We start from the raw sequence: 14,433 nt of genomic DNA on the forward strand, positions 1-14,433 counted from the left end.
AGTAAAAACAGAAACAGTTCTACAACTGAATATCAAGAATCAACAAAGTGCCTACCCTGACACAAAAGGCTATAGTTCAGGGTCCGGATTCACAAAACATTTCAGAAAAAAACGTATGAAGTTCCTTAAAAACTTCTTAGGGCTAGGGGGCAGTATTGAGAATTTTGAAAAAAATATGTGCCCATTTTTAACTGCCTCCTACACCAACTCAGAAGCTAGAATATGCATATTATTAGGTTTGGATAGAAAACACTCAGAATTTTCTAAAACTGTTTGAATGGTGTCTGTTAGTATAACAGAACTCATATGGCAGTCAAAACCCTGAGACAAATTCTGTCAGGAAGTGGATACCTGATGTGTTGAATTACCTTTAAGCCTATGCCATTGAAACACACAGGGGCTTATTAATTGTTGAGCACTTCATATGGCTTCCAATAGATGTCACCAGTCTTTACAAAGTGTTTTGAGTCTTATACTGTGAGATCTGACCGAACAAGAGCCTTGGAACGGTGGTGGCCGATTAGACTCTGGCGCGCGAGTTCATGTTGGGTACTCTCGTTCCAATACATTTTAAAAGAGATTGCAATCGTCCGCCTTGAATATTATTCATGTTCTGGTTAAAAAAGGCACTAATGATTCATGCTATACAACGTTTGACATGTTTGAACGAACGTAAATATTTTTTCCCCCCTCGTTCATGAAGTGAAGTCCGGCGGGCATAGATCATGTGCTAACAACACGGAGCTTTTTGGACATAAATTATGAGCTTTTTCGAACAAAACTACATTCGTTATGGACCTGGGATTCCTGGAAGTGACATCTGATGAAGAGAATCAAAGGTAATGGATTATTTACATAGTATTTTCGATTTTAGATCTCTCCAACATGGCGGTTAGTCTGTATCGCAAAGTGTATTTTTCTGGGCGCAGTGCTCAGATTATTGCAAAGTGTGATTTCCCAGTAAGGTTATTTTTAAATCTGGCAATCCGGTTGCGTTCAAGAGATGTAAATCTATAATTCTTTGAATGACAATATAATATTTTACCAATGTTTTCGAATTGTAATTATTTAATTTGTTGTGCTGATTTGACTGGCGGTTATTGGAGGGAAACGATTTCCTGAACATCAACGCCATAGTAAAACGCTGTTTTTGGATATATATATGAACTTGATAGAACTAAAAATGCATGTATTGTCTAACATAATGTCCTAGGAGTGTCATCTGATGGAGATTGTCAAAGGTTAGTGCATAATTTTAGCTGGTTTTCTGCTTCTGGTGACGCCTGTCTTTGAATTGACAAAACATTACACACAGCTATTGTCAATGTACTCTCCTAACATAATGTAACTTTATGCTTTCGCCGTAAAGCCTTTTTGAAATCGGACGACGTGGTTAGATTAAGGAGATGTTTATCTTTCAAAGGGTGTAAGATAGTTGTATGTTTGAGAAATTTGAATTATGACATTTAATTGTTTTCAAATTTGGCGCTCTTGATATTTCACCTGTTGTTGATAGGGTGTACCAGGGGTGGCACGCTTGCGTCCCACATAGCCCCTAGAGGTTAAAGAAAAAAATAAGTTCATAAGATAGTTCGTAAACGCAATTCCTCAATTTTCTTACATGCTGACCAGACCAGACACGTTGCGTGCGCGAGCGTCGCAAAATAAATTTAGAATGTTATTCAATTATTGCACCCACTCTGCTTGCGTGCGCCAACGAGCGTCTGCGATGCCAAGGGCTAAAATAGAACTCCTTTCTATTTCTGACGCAGATCGCGCTGCAAGTCCTGCCTCTCCCATCTCCTTATTGGTTTATAGTAGCAGGTACCCACGTGCCATCTCCTCACTGATTATACCCACGTGGGTGATTGAAAGACGAAATGTTTTGCCGGTTGTTGTGGTAAAAGTGTAGATGCCAATCACCATATAAGTTCAAAGATGAAAAGGCCTGGAAGGAGGAGAGATGACTAGAAATGATTCGGTTGGCCGTTTTATGTGTGGATTAATTATCGGAGTAGAGGACCTTGTGCATTTCAGGTAAAATAACAACTCAATGTTTATATCCCAGGACAAATTAGCTAGCAACAGCAAGCTGGCTAAATAGGACAAATTAGCTAGCAAGTGCAAGCTAACTAGCTACATTTCCATACACGTTTAATGCTTTTGGACCTGTCCCCAAATTAATGTCATTGGTTCAGAATTTGTTTTGATATTTTAACCTGCGTGTCGTGATCGCGTTTGGTGTAGAGGGACAAAATAAATTTGCGCACGATGGCGCACACGCGCAGCCGGTTTGGGTTCCGTGTTAGGAACTTCGTAAATATCTTATGTGGCATTGACATTGGTGACGTGCTTGAAACCAATAAATAAGCCTATGCAACAGGGATGATAGGATTGTTATTTTTCACACATTATAGATAGACTAGCTATATCAAAATCAATAATGGATAACCAAGGAAAGCGCAATAAAAACTTCCCTGAACAAGAGCTTGAAGTGACAGTGGAGGAAATAGCAGCCAGGACAAGGTTGCTGTTGGGGAGACTTGATAACTGCGGGGTCACTGCAGACACCAAAAAGAGAGGATGGGCGAGAGTGGCCGAGTCTTTTTCTGCCGTCGGGGGTATGGCAAAGGACAGTGACGCCGTAAAAAAGAAGTGGTCCGACATCAAGTCGGCTGCTAAGAAGAAGGGAGCTGAGAGACCATTAATGTGGACCAGCTGGAGGAGAAGGTGATTTCCATGATAAGCGAGACGGTGGTAAAGGGACTGCGCAACCGGTAAGTTAGGCAGCTAACGCGTAACGACTTTTTTAGCCAACATAGCTAACGTTAACATAGTAAGCTAAGTTAGCCAAGTGCTTCTTTGCAAATTGACGAGATAGCGCTAGCTATTAAACACGTCTAGAATATTGTAACATATTGTTAATTACTAGCTAGGTAGATAATGTGTGTTTAATTTGTTTTCTTGCTGTATTTAAATATCCGGTAGCCAACTGTCTGTGGCGCAAGAAAACGTTCAAGGTTACAAAAGTATCCATTCGTCTCAAGACAAGGGTTTAGCTGCCCTAAATTTCCAAGAAGAAATTCTAAAACATTATTTTCAAGAATCCAATTTCTTCTTACTTATTCTCTAAGGAAGAAATAAAGGGGAAAAAAAGAAGATTTCCAATAACTTTATTGAGAAATAGCAACTTTGCTTAACTTTCTTCATAAGTCTATAGTTAGGGGAAAAAAATGGACGTTATAACTTCTTCTTAAGAAGGTTGTGTGAATCCGGCCCCAGGGCACCACGCTGGAGTTCACGATGTGCTCCTGAATAGAAATGTAGCAGCACACAAATACATCTAGGAGAACGAAAGTATTTGAGTGTTTTAATGATAGGAAATTACTCAAAGTTTATGAATAAAAGTTTTTAGGAGTGATCCATGCTCAATCAAGCACAATCCTTAGGTGAGACCAAAAATGTAAAGCTGCCCGCTTAAGGGACGAGCAGTTACCATGGTAACTTGGGTACTCGCTTGTCTCTGATGAAAGAAATCTGTCTTCCTAGTGGCATTGAACAACCACCTAGCGTGTGAACAAAACAATATAACTGGCCATGAAACACGAGGTCAAAGTCACATTTCAGTAGCCCATCTTGTCAATTTGACCAACTTCTTCTATATGCGGCATTTAGATAAAAAATAAACAATGTTCCCAAATGGTCTGTGTGACCAGCTGCCAACGTGGCTGGTAAAATATACATTCTTACCCTCCAATGACCAAATCTCCCAGCATTTGGCGGGTGTAAATTTCCAACCCTGGATACCATCCAATCGACCGGAGGACACAGAGTTCCAGGCTGATATACCAACTACAGTACAATATACCATCTAAAAATACTGTGACGGACAAACATAGAAAGCTAAAATGTAAGTAGAGTGAGTTGAGTTGTAGTAGAGAATGTGAATGCATCCCAAATGGCATCCTGTTCCCTATCTAGAGCGCTACTTTAGTGTACTATATATAGGGAATGTGTCTCACTCATCGTCATTAATGAACTCCAGGATATCTTGTTCTAGTTTCAGCAGCATCATTCGATCCCTGTTGGAGAGAAAGAGAGGGAGAGGGAGTGAGACGGAGAGAGTGGCAACTACTCATACAAAGATCAAAGGCTCCATTCACCGCAGTGAATACTCCAGCAAGCCGTCCTGACTGAGGCGGGGCAGCTACTGTAGCGTCCAGTCCCCCACAGGATTACTACAGCTGCAGAATTAACTTACAGCCGGAACCCAACTTAAGATCTATGCACGTAACTTGGATTTTCACTTAAGTCATGCATTGATAGATTTGTGAAAAAACTTGAGTTGCGATTCGGCCCTTAGAGCAGAGTTTCTCAATCCATTTCCATTACTAGCGGGACCTGCATGCTCATATGGCAACAGACTACATCTACATGCCATTGAGTGATGTGGCTGTGATAGATCAATAAGGTTCCTATGCCTCAGGTTGTTTTTAAGTGTTTGTGTGGGTGTGTGTGTGTGTGTGTGTGTGTGTGTTACCTGGGGTTGTTTTTCAGTGTGTTGACCAGGAACTCGTGCACGTCGATGCCGGTGGAGTCTGTGTATTCTTGGCTGGAGTCTGGAGGGGAAAGAGAAAGAAAAAAATTGCACCACACACACACACACACCATCTACAAATCGCACGCATGCAATCAGGAGCATCTACACACACACACACACAAAGCGTCAGAGGGGTCAGAGAGGGTGTGTTGTTTGAAAACGCACTTAGAGGATTGTTTCCACGTCAACTATTTTCTGCTACGCACATATACACACACCACGCAAGCGTATACATCACGCTCGTGTGCACGCACACACGGTCAGAGTTGCTTGGCTCACAGTGTGTCGTTTCCGAACACATGAATGGCAGATCTTTTTTTTTTACACACACTCTCCCTAATAATAATAAAAACACTCCCTGCATATCCCTCTTCAGCTCTACATGTAAAAAACCTTAAGTCCTGAACTGATATTCATTGTAAGGACAACCATTTTTTCCCCCCAGGAAGGCAGGCTTACCTCGTGAAAGCATCTTGCGTGGAGTCTTGTCCTTGTTCTTCTCCTCGTTCTCGTACTCATCCTTAGAGGACTTCTCCTCTTCCTTGTCTGATGGGCAGCTGATGTGCAGCTGGATGATGTCCTGGTCTGGAGGTCCGTCAGTACAGAACGGACCTGATGACTCCTCACACACCGCCAGGCTCCTCACCAGCTTCAGCTTGGCATTGGACTATCACACACACACAACCAGAATGGAGAAACTTATAGCACTTTGGTCTTTAGATACAAATAGACCAAACACATTGCACACTGTAAATCTTTTTAAAACAGATGTTAAATGTTGTAGTGTAAAGAAGGTCAAAGTTAACTGATGTGAGAAAAAAAAGCTGCATGCCGCCAGTGCTGAGCGATTAGCTGAAATATCAGTTTATTTACGTCAGCTCAATTATATGAAAACCATTTCCTTTTTTTGTTTTTTGTGAGCTCAATGCGCCGTTTCTGTGGAGAGAAATCATATCAAGCATAAACTGTGATGTTGCAGGAAGGTGTAGTCTTCAACAGGCCAATAATCATAGTTAATCACCACGTTTTCTGCATTTAACTACAATGACCGGAATCCATTGCACCAAGCTGCCTGTTCTCATTGGATCTTGCCCGGGCAAGCTTGTGGGACCGGGAGACAGACAGACGAGAAAAGGAGTGACAGAATGCTTCAAGAACGAGAGGGATATAGACAGTTGCTTAGGTACAGAGCATTCGGAAAGTATTCAGACCGCTTAACTTTTTTCTACAGCCTTATTCAAAAACGCATTATATAGATTTTTTCCCTCTCATCAATCCACACACAATGGCCCACATAAAACATTTAAATATCACATTTATATAAATATTCAGACCCTTTACTCAGTACTTTGTTGAAGCACCTTTGGCAGCGATTATAGCCAAGTCTTTTTGGGTATAACGCTACAAGATTTGGCACACCTGTATTTGGGGAGTATCTCCCATTCTTCTCTGCAGACCCTCTCAAGCTTTGTTGGAATTGTGAACCTTCTCCCCAGTCTGAGGTCCTGAGCGCTCTGGAGCAGGTTTTCATCAAGGATCTTTCTGTAGTTTGCTCCGTTCATCCACCCCCCGGTAGAGAATCTTGTTTCTCATGGTCAGAGTCCTTCAGGTGCCTTTTGGCAAACTCAAACGGGCTGTCATGTGCCTTTTACTGAGGAGTGGCTTCCCTCTGGCCACTCTACCATAAAGGCCTGATTGGTGGAGTGCTGCAGAGATCGTTGTCCTTCTAGAAGGTTCTCCCATCTCCACAGAGGAACTCTAGAGCCATTGGGTTCTTAGTCACCTCCCTGACCAAAGCACTACTCCCCCGATTGCTTTCTAAAAACCTGTTTTTGCTTTGTCATTATGGGGTTGTGTGGATTGATGAGGGGGGAAAAATGATTTAATCCATTTAATAAAAATAAGTCTAACGTAACAAAACGTGGAAAAAGTGATGGGGTCTGAATTAGAGGTCGACCGATTAATCGGAATGGCCGATTAATTAGGGCCAATTTCAAGTTTTCATAATCGGAAATCGTTATTTTTGGACGCCAATTTTTTTTTTAACCTTTATTTAACTAACACGTCAGCTCAGGGATTCAATCTTGCAACCTTACGGTTAACTAGTCCAATGCTCTAACCACCTGCTTTACATTGCACTCCACGAGGAGCCTGCCTGTTACACAAATGCAGTAAGAAGCCAAGGTAAGTTGCTAGCTAGCATTAAACTTATCTTATAAAAAACAATCAATCATAATCACTAGTTAACTACACATGGTTGATGATATTACTAGTTTATCTAGCCTGTCCTGCGTTGCATATAATCGCTTAGGTACACGTTGCTCCAACCATAAACATCAATGCCTTTCTTAAAATCAATACACAAGTATATATTTTTAAACCTGCATATTTAGTTAATATTGCCTGCTAACATTAATTTCTTTTAACTTGGGAAAATGTGTCACTTCTCTTGCAAACAGAGTCAGGGTATATGCAGCAGTTTTGTCCTCCTGGCTCGTTGCGAACTGTGAAGACTATTTCTTCCTAACAAAGACAGCCGACTTCGCCAAACGGGGGATGATTAAACAAAAGCGCATTTGCGGAAAAAAGCACAATCGTTGCACGACTGTACCTAACCATAAACATCAATGCCTTTCTTAAAATCAATACACAGAAGTATATATTTTTAAACCTGCATATTTAGCTAAAAGAAATCCAGGTTAGCAGGCAATATTAACCAGGTGAAATTGTGTCATTTTGCGTTCATTGCACGCAGTCAGCGGAAATGCAACAGTTTGGGCCACCTGGCTCGTTGCGAACTAATTTGCCAGAATTTTACATAATTATGACATAACATTGAAGGTTGTGCAATGTAACAGGAATAACGTTTTGTTTGAGATGATTTGACCATATTAATGACCTAAGGCTCGTATTTCTGTGTGTTATGTTATAATTAAGTCTATGATTTGATAGAGCAGTCTGACTGAGCGATGGTAGGCAGCAGCAGGCTCGTAAGCATTCATTCAAATAGCCCTTCGCAATGCATTGCGCTGTTTATGACTTCAAGCCTGTCAACTCCCAAGATGAGGCTGGTGTAACTGATGTGAAATGGCTAGCTAGTTAGCGGGTGCGTGCTAATAGCGTTTCAAACATCACTCGTTCTGAGACTCGGAGTAGTTGTTTCCCTTGCTCTGCATGGGTAACGCTGCTTCGAGGGTGGCTGTTGTCGATGATTCCTGGTTCGAGCCCAGGTAGGGGCGAGGAGAGGGACGGAAGCTATACTGTTACACTGGCAATACTAAAGTGCCTATAAGAACATCCAATAGTCAAAGGTATATGAAATACAAATCGTATAGAGAGAAATAGTCCTATAATAACTACAACCTAAAACATCTTACCTGGGAATATTGAAGACTCATGTTAAAAGGAACCACCAGCTTTCATATGTTCTCATGTTCTGAGCAAGGAACTTAAACGTTAGCTTTTTTACATGGCAAATATTGCACTTTTACTTTCTTCTCCAACACTTTGTTTTTGCATTATTTAAACCAAATTGAACATGTTTCATTATTTATTTGAGGCTAAATTGATTTTATTGATGTATTATATTAAGTTAAAATAAGTGTTCATTCAGTATTGTTGTAATTGTCATTATTACAAATAAATAAAAATAAATAAAAAAATCAGCCGATTAATCGGTCCTCCAATAATCGGCATCGGCGTTGAAAAATCATAATCGGTCGACCTCTAGTCTGAATACTTCACGAATGCACTGTCTACCCGACAATACATCTAATTGATAGATCGCTTGTATTGAGCAGTATGCCTTATCTACTTTGAAGAACTACCCACTAATCGCTCAGCACTAGCATACATGCATATGATCCTTTCGAGATGTATAGCCTTCATAATCCAAATGTTGGGAAGGATTTCATTTGGTGGAAGGGCTAACCAACTTCCCATCGTCCCTATCTAGCGAGAGACCAGATGATGTCATGATGAAGCCTCCACTAGAAATGAGGTCGGGACAGAGAGGGCGAGCGGTTTGATGCAAAGACCTAACCCAGCTGCAAGGAGGGTGTGTGTGTGTGTGTGTGTGGGGTGTGCGCAGACAGAAATGAGATCTAAGGGAATAGAACATGTATTATCATGGAAATTGTAAGTATACACACAAAAGCCGACTTCCATAAATACACTAGGTAACCTGAGCTCATGGCTTGGGAGGCCTCACCTCTGCGACTTCTCCTGGTCTATCTAACCTTCTAACTAGCATGAGCGAACTTTGTGGATGATAGAAAAGTTCCTGGATTAGGATCATGATATGCAAACTTAAACCAACAACAATGCAACAGACAGAATAATCCAGTCCTTACCCTGGCCTTTTTCCTCCCATGGCCGTGGTTCTGAGCCCTTCTCTGCAAGGGAAAAAAATGTGGTAATACTAAGAATACTAGCTACACTCAAAATGACAATTTCTTATGATTTACAACGTTAAATAACGTTTGTGAAAACCGTATTTTAGTGAGAAAAAAAAGTTAAAAGGATTGGTTCACTATTTTAGAACCAAATCTCTATTAATGTAAATGGCATGTTATGGAAGGGCCCAAACACCTTTTTTTTGCAATTTCACTTACCGCACCCGCAATATACTTCCCCATTGCTCATTCTGCAGTATGGGGGCTCCGGAAAAACATGAACAAAGGCTCCAAAAACACCCAAATACTTCCTTTTAGAAATGGCAAAGTTCTCAGTATAGTGATGCGGGTCTTTAGATGTAAACATGAAATTGTGTAATTACAAACTTTATCGGCAAGCTTCTATTCCATTTTGTGCGAATCAAGTGGTTTCTGCCTACCAATTATTCTGCTTCTCCGTGTAGCCCGCGCTGCACAGCTGGTAGGCAAAACCACTAGATTGGCACAAAATGGAATATAACGTTGCTGATAAAGTACTGTACACCTGACATTTCTACTCCATTAAAATGTAGATAGTGTTTGAAGCTAGAAGCACAGCGAGCAAAATATTTTACTGTTTCAACAAACTAGCTAGCTACCTTTGACTGGACCAAGTGGTAAGCTAACAAATGGCTAGCTATGTTGCTAGCTAGCATAAGCAGGCAGTACTAGTCTGCTGCATGCATCAAGCAAGCAGAAACACAACTAGCTAGATACTCTTGCAAACTGACATGATGACATGCCATGTAATATGTAGTTATACAGTCTAACCTGTTATTTAACTAGTTTGGAGTGCTTGTCTGGTAACAGCATAGTCACTAGCTAGTTAGTCAGCAAGCCAGACAAAGCAGGTAGCAGCTAACTACCGTAATTTCCGGACTATTAAGCGCACCTGAATATAAGCCGCACCCACTGAATTTTAAAAATATATATTATTTTGAATATAAATAAGCCGCACATGTCTATAAGCCGCAGGTGCCTACCGGTACATTGAAACAAATGAACTTTACACAGGCTTTAACGAAACACGGCTTGTAACAAAAAATGTTAAAATTAGCAGTAAGCTTTACTTGTCAATTCCTCACGCTGCTGTTTCCAACGTCTTATCATCGACTCATTAAGACCAAGCTCCCGTGCAGCAGCTCTATTTCCTTTTCCAACAGCCAGATCAATCGCCTTCAACTTGAAAGCTGCATCATATGCATTTCTCCGTGTCTTTGCCATGATGAGGGTGACAAAATGACTACCGTAATCAGAATGATGGGAAGTTTGAGAGCGCTCGATTAAATCTAAACAGTAAACAAAAAAGTTGTTTGACCTTAACCCGTTCGGCAATTTCATTGGTCTAATGAAAGCTTCATGCCGCCAAAAAACTGAGCACGTCACAGAATGTGTTTTTTTGGAGAAAAAAAATTGAAAGCGGGAAAAATCCATATATTAGCCACGTCATTGTTTAAGCAGCGAGGTTCAAAGCGTGGGAAAAAAGATGCTTCAATGCTTCAAATTCAATATTCAAACAAGGCATGAAGATAACATGCTATTTGTTTCAATGACAGGCATTCCAAAGAAGGGGCAATTTGTCTCAACTGTAACCACATCCATCCCTGCCAACCCACCCCCACTACACTCCTTTCGCAAGCTTGCAGCACATACGCATCATCGCCATAAGCAACTACGCAATGCATGATGGGAGATTAAGTTCAAACAGAGCAGGGGGAAAAAAACATGTCAGCGAAAAAAAAACTTTGTCATCACAATATAAATGGCTGAATATGTTCTAATCTAAATAGCCACAAAATTCAGACATTCAATTCTGGACTGTAGTAGTCCTTAAAAACCTTTCCAGAAATTGGAACTCTAGTGCAGTGCCGAGGATGCTTCTCAATAATCTCCCCTTCCTCCAGAAGTGTGCACTCGTTCACGACAGCCCACACATTTAAAAGCATTGGATTAATGTTAACATGGACTAGAGTTTCCATATACCAGTCATTTCCTTTTCAAACCTATGAAGAAAAGTGAACAACTTCACACTTCGGGAGAAAGGAGAGATTATTGGGACACATCCAAAGTCGCCTGGAGGTCAGTTACCTGCGAGTCCTGTGTGGCACTCTCCTCTGCCTCTATGCCCTCCCCAGTGCCTCCAGTCCCAGTGCCCTCTTTCGTCTGGCAGGGCTCAGGGGATGGGGAGAGCTTCCCTCTGTTGCTGGAGTCATCATGGAGCACTCCACTACTTTCACTCTCACCCTCCGTCTGGATATCCTGCCCAGCCAGGCTCACAGACATCTTCTCAGTGGAGGGTGGAGGGTAGGAGGATCCAGAGACTACTTCAAGATGAGGAGGGAGAGAGAGGATAGATCCATTAAAATGGTCCTGAGTTTCAATGCAGTACAGGGCCAAGGAAAACCCTAAACATGGTAAGAATCAGGAGACACGGACAATGTAGTTCATGTATACAGTGAACAGTACCTGAGACAGATCAGCTATGCTGATTCCTTATGGAGTGGGTTCCCAGGAAAGGGTCCTAAAGAGGACTGTGCTGGTCCGCTAGGTGAGGGCATTCCATAGCAAGTTCTGTAGAGGGGGAGGTAGCCGGTGGGAGAAACAGCTGACACGGGGAAGAAAAGGGGGGGGGGGGGGGACCACCCGCTGACTGGGTCTGTCCGTCTATCCTTCCGTCTAGCTATCCTTCCGTCTGTGCGTCTCAGTGAAGCAGCATGTTGAAGATAGTTCCACCAGCCACGACCCCTGGGGATAACAGGAAGACAGAATGATGTCACTAACAGTTACAACACACCAGCTCTCTGACTGGGTCCAGTCTGACTCGCTGCTCAAAGCGTGGGATAAGTAAACTATAGGGCTAGCTGTGGAAGTAGGAATTCAGCCAATGCATGAGTGACCACTTGCAGACCAGGGCTGAAAAAAGTATGGTTTTCGCTCAGAAACTTTTGGTTTTTGAACCAATTTACACAAACTGACACAGGTGAGACGCCATGTTTCTCTCTCCCACTCGTAAACAGCACTCCACTAAACGTTACCATGACGTCATACTGCTAACACCTTCAGGACAGGCGGCACTCTCACTACTCAACTACAAAACACACAGGAAGACTAACACCAGAAGCTTTGAGAAACGCGCCATCTGTCCCACAAACACACACTTCAGCTTTAACACAGTTTCCTATGACATCATCAGGAGGCTGTGTTTGAGTGTGTGTGTGTGTGTGTGTGTGTTTGGTGCTGCAGCAGATAGGAGTGGAGGCAGTATGGCATGCAGGGATTCCCACAGCAGGGGAAGACCCAGGCAAAGCAACAGCGTCATCACTGAGGCAGCAGCAGCACTGCATCAATGACCAGGGCACGCACACGGATGAACGCCAACCAACTTCACTCGTCGCTGAGGAGTCCCGGCTTATGCAACTCTGCACCACAGAACAGCCTTATATCTACGCAGATAGAGACAGGGAGACACGGACACGTTGCAAAACTCTCACACAGTCAAACACACACGTCAACATTATCGAATGACTAGATAAAGGTCTGAGCAGAACAAATGTGTATTTTTTAGTGTGGAGAATAACATGGCTGAAAGACTGTGGCTCCAAGGGGCAGAAGCGAGGGACATTCTGTGCTAAAACAAACACTTATTTCTCTCTCTCTGCCAGAAAAACTGAATGAGTGTGAAATTGAGGCGCTTATGAATGAACCGGGCTACGCCAGCCAGCCTATTCTCAGCTACCATTTCCTCTCTCTCCCTCTGCTTTTCCCTCCCTTTTTCACAGGCAGAGTTGCCAGGGAGACTGTGACGTAATTCTCAGCTGCTGCCATTGGTGTGGAGGGGGGAGAGAGAGAAAGAGCGAGATGGAGAGAACGAAAGGAAGATTGTTTTTAGAAATAAATATGTAGATTACAGAAAACGCAGCAGAGAGCAGGAAGAAGAGACCCGAATCATCCACGTCACATAACAGCTTCCTAAAAACGAATGAAAGACACATAAAATGGTCTCAATGGTCAACACTAGACATTCGCAATAGTTAAAAGCCTACACAGCATCCTTTAAAGGGATAGTTCACACAAATTTCTAAACTATATTATTTTCCTTACCCTGCAAGCAGTCTATGGACAAGGTATGACAGCAATCCTTTCTATGGTTTAGTTTCCCTGCCACTATTCCCACATGCAAAACAATTTTTTCATTTGTCGCACAAATCCCATTCAATTCACTGGACCAATATTAGCATTTTGTGGCGCATGTCCAAATCAACCGAAAGTATCTAAAATTGATTGTGAAGCTCAAAGTCCCTCATAGATGATTTGAACATGTGTGAAAAATGCTAATATCTGACTTTGTGAGTCATCTTTAGTCTCAATAGTTTTGTAGGCCAAACCGTTACGATAATGTCTAAAGCGTCCTAAGAAGACAGATTTTCGGGATGTCTTATGGTCTAACACTGCTCTAGCTCTGTCACCTTTCACCACAGATGCGCAACCCATGCAAAAAAAAAAACAGATCTCTTGCTTAGACAGATTTTGATGAGGATTTTAATTCGATTTACGAAAGCCTGGGAAGCCGTAGGAGACGGTTAACAAGGAACATGTCCTGTCATACCCCTGCTCTGTACAAACCTGTGTGGATGAACCGGTGAGAGCTGGTCATTAGGGATGCACGATATAGCGGTGAACATATCGGAATAGGACGATATTAGCTAAAAACGCCAACATTCATATCGGCCTATGTCAAGCTTAACTACGACGTTAAAAACCGATGGCAAAGCTACCGTGCATAACTATATAACGTAAGTACATGACATAACGCAGCGTAAAATGTTGCGCTACACGTGCAACACAGCATTCCTAACCTAGCCCACAAAGTCTTCTGTGTGGATCGAGCAGTCATTTTAAAGAGTAAGAACATTTCAGTGAGACAACTCAGGCAAAATCCATTAAAGCCAAGATAATGGAATTCATTGCCCTTGACAATCAACCGTTCTGTCGTGGGCGATGTTGGCTTTTGCCGACTGGTCGAGCACCGGTACACACTACCAAGTGCGCGATTTTTCAGATGTTGCCCTACCGGAGTTACACAGTAATAGCGTCACTGCTATTAGCTTCACGACATACATACTATGGAATGCCGTTTGGGTCTTCGCGTGTCCAAAAAGATACAGTAGCACTGTCAAAGCTGTACAAAAAAGTCTGCAAACAAGCAAACACCGGCCACGAACGATGCGTTTACAATATTGCGTTAGTAATAAAGCATCACTTGTTCGACCGCAACTTCTGGGGTAGCTAGCTTTAGCTTGGTACCTAGCTAGCACCAATACATTACCCAATGTCACAGGAAGGCCAAAAAGACCATCAAGGACAACAACCACCCGAGCCACTGCCTGTTCACCCCGCTAT

The 14,433-nt window shown here is 42.3% G+C and overlaps 1 protein-coding gene across 9 annotated transcripts in view; it reads right to left on the bottom strand.

Moving 5' to 3' along the window:
- Window positions 1-14,433, bottom strand: part of r3hdm2 (R3H domain containing 2) — a 92,442-nt gene that overhangs the window by 33,266 nt on the left and 44,743 nt on the right. For 8 of the 9 annotated variants that reach the window (XM_029695025.1, XM_029695024.1, XM_029695022.1 and 5 more), the window contains 6 exons: window positions 11,500-11,778; window positions 11,122-11,357; window positions 8,953-8,994; window positions 5,060-5,267; window positions 4,541-4,619; window positions 4,023-4,082 (listed from right to left, as the gene is read on the bottom strand). In XM_029695025.1, coding sequence (XP_029550885.1) covers window positions 4,023-4,082; window positions 4,541-4,619; window positions 5,060-5,267; window positions 8,953-8,994; window positions 11,122-11,316 — 584 coding nt within the window. In that variant the 5' untranslated portion in view covers window positions 11,317-11,357; window positions 11,500-11,778. The remainder of the gene's footprint in view (window positions 1-4,022; window positions 4,083-4,540; window positions 4,620-5,059; window positions 5,268-8,952; window positions 8,995-11,121; window positions 11,358-11,499; window positions 11,779-14,433) is intronic. The other variant, XM_029695023.1, reaches the window with a different exon arrangement.

Source organism: Salmo trutta, chromosome 16 (assembly GCF_901001165.1).
Source record: "Salmo trutta chromosome 16, fSalTru1.1, whole genome shotgun sequence".
Taxonomy (NCBI): domain Eukaryota; kingdom Metazoa; phylum Chordata; class Actinopteri; order Salmoniformes; family Salmonidae; genus Salmo; species Salmo trutta.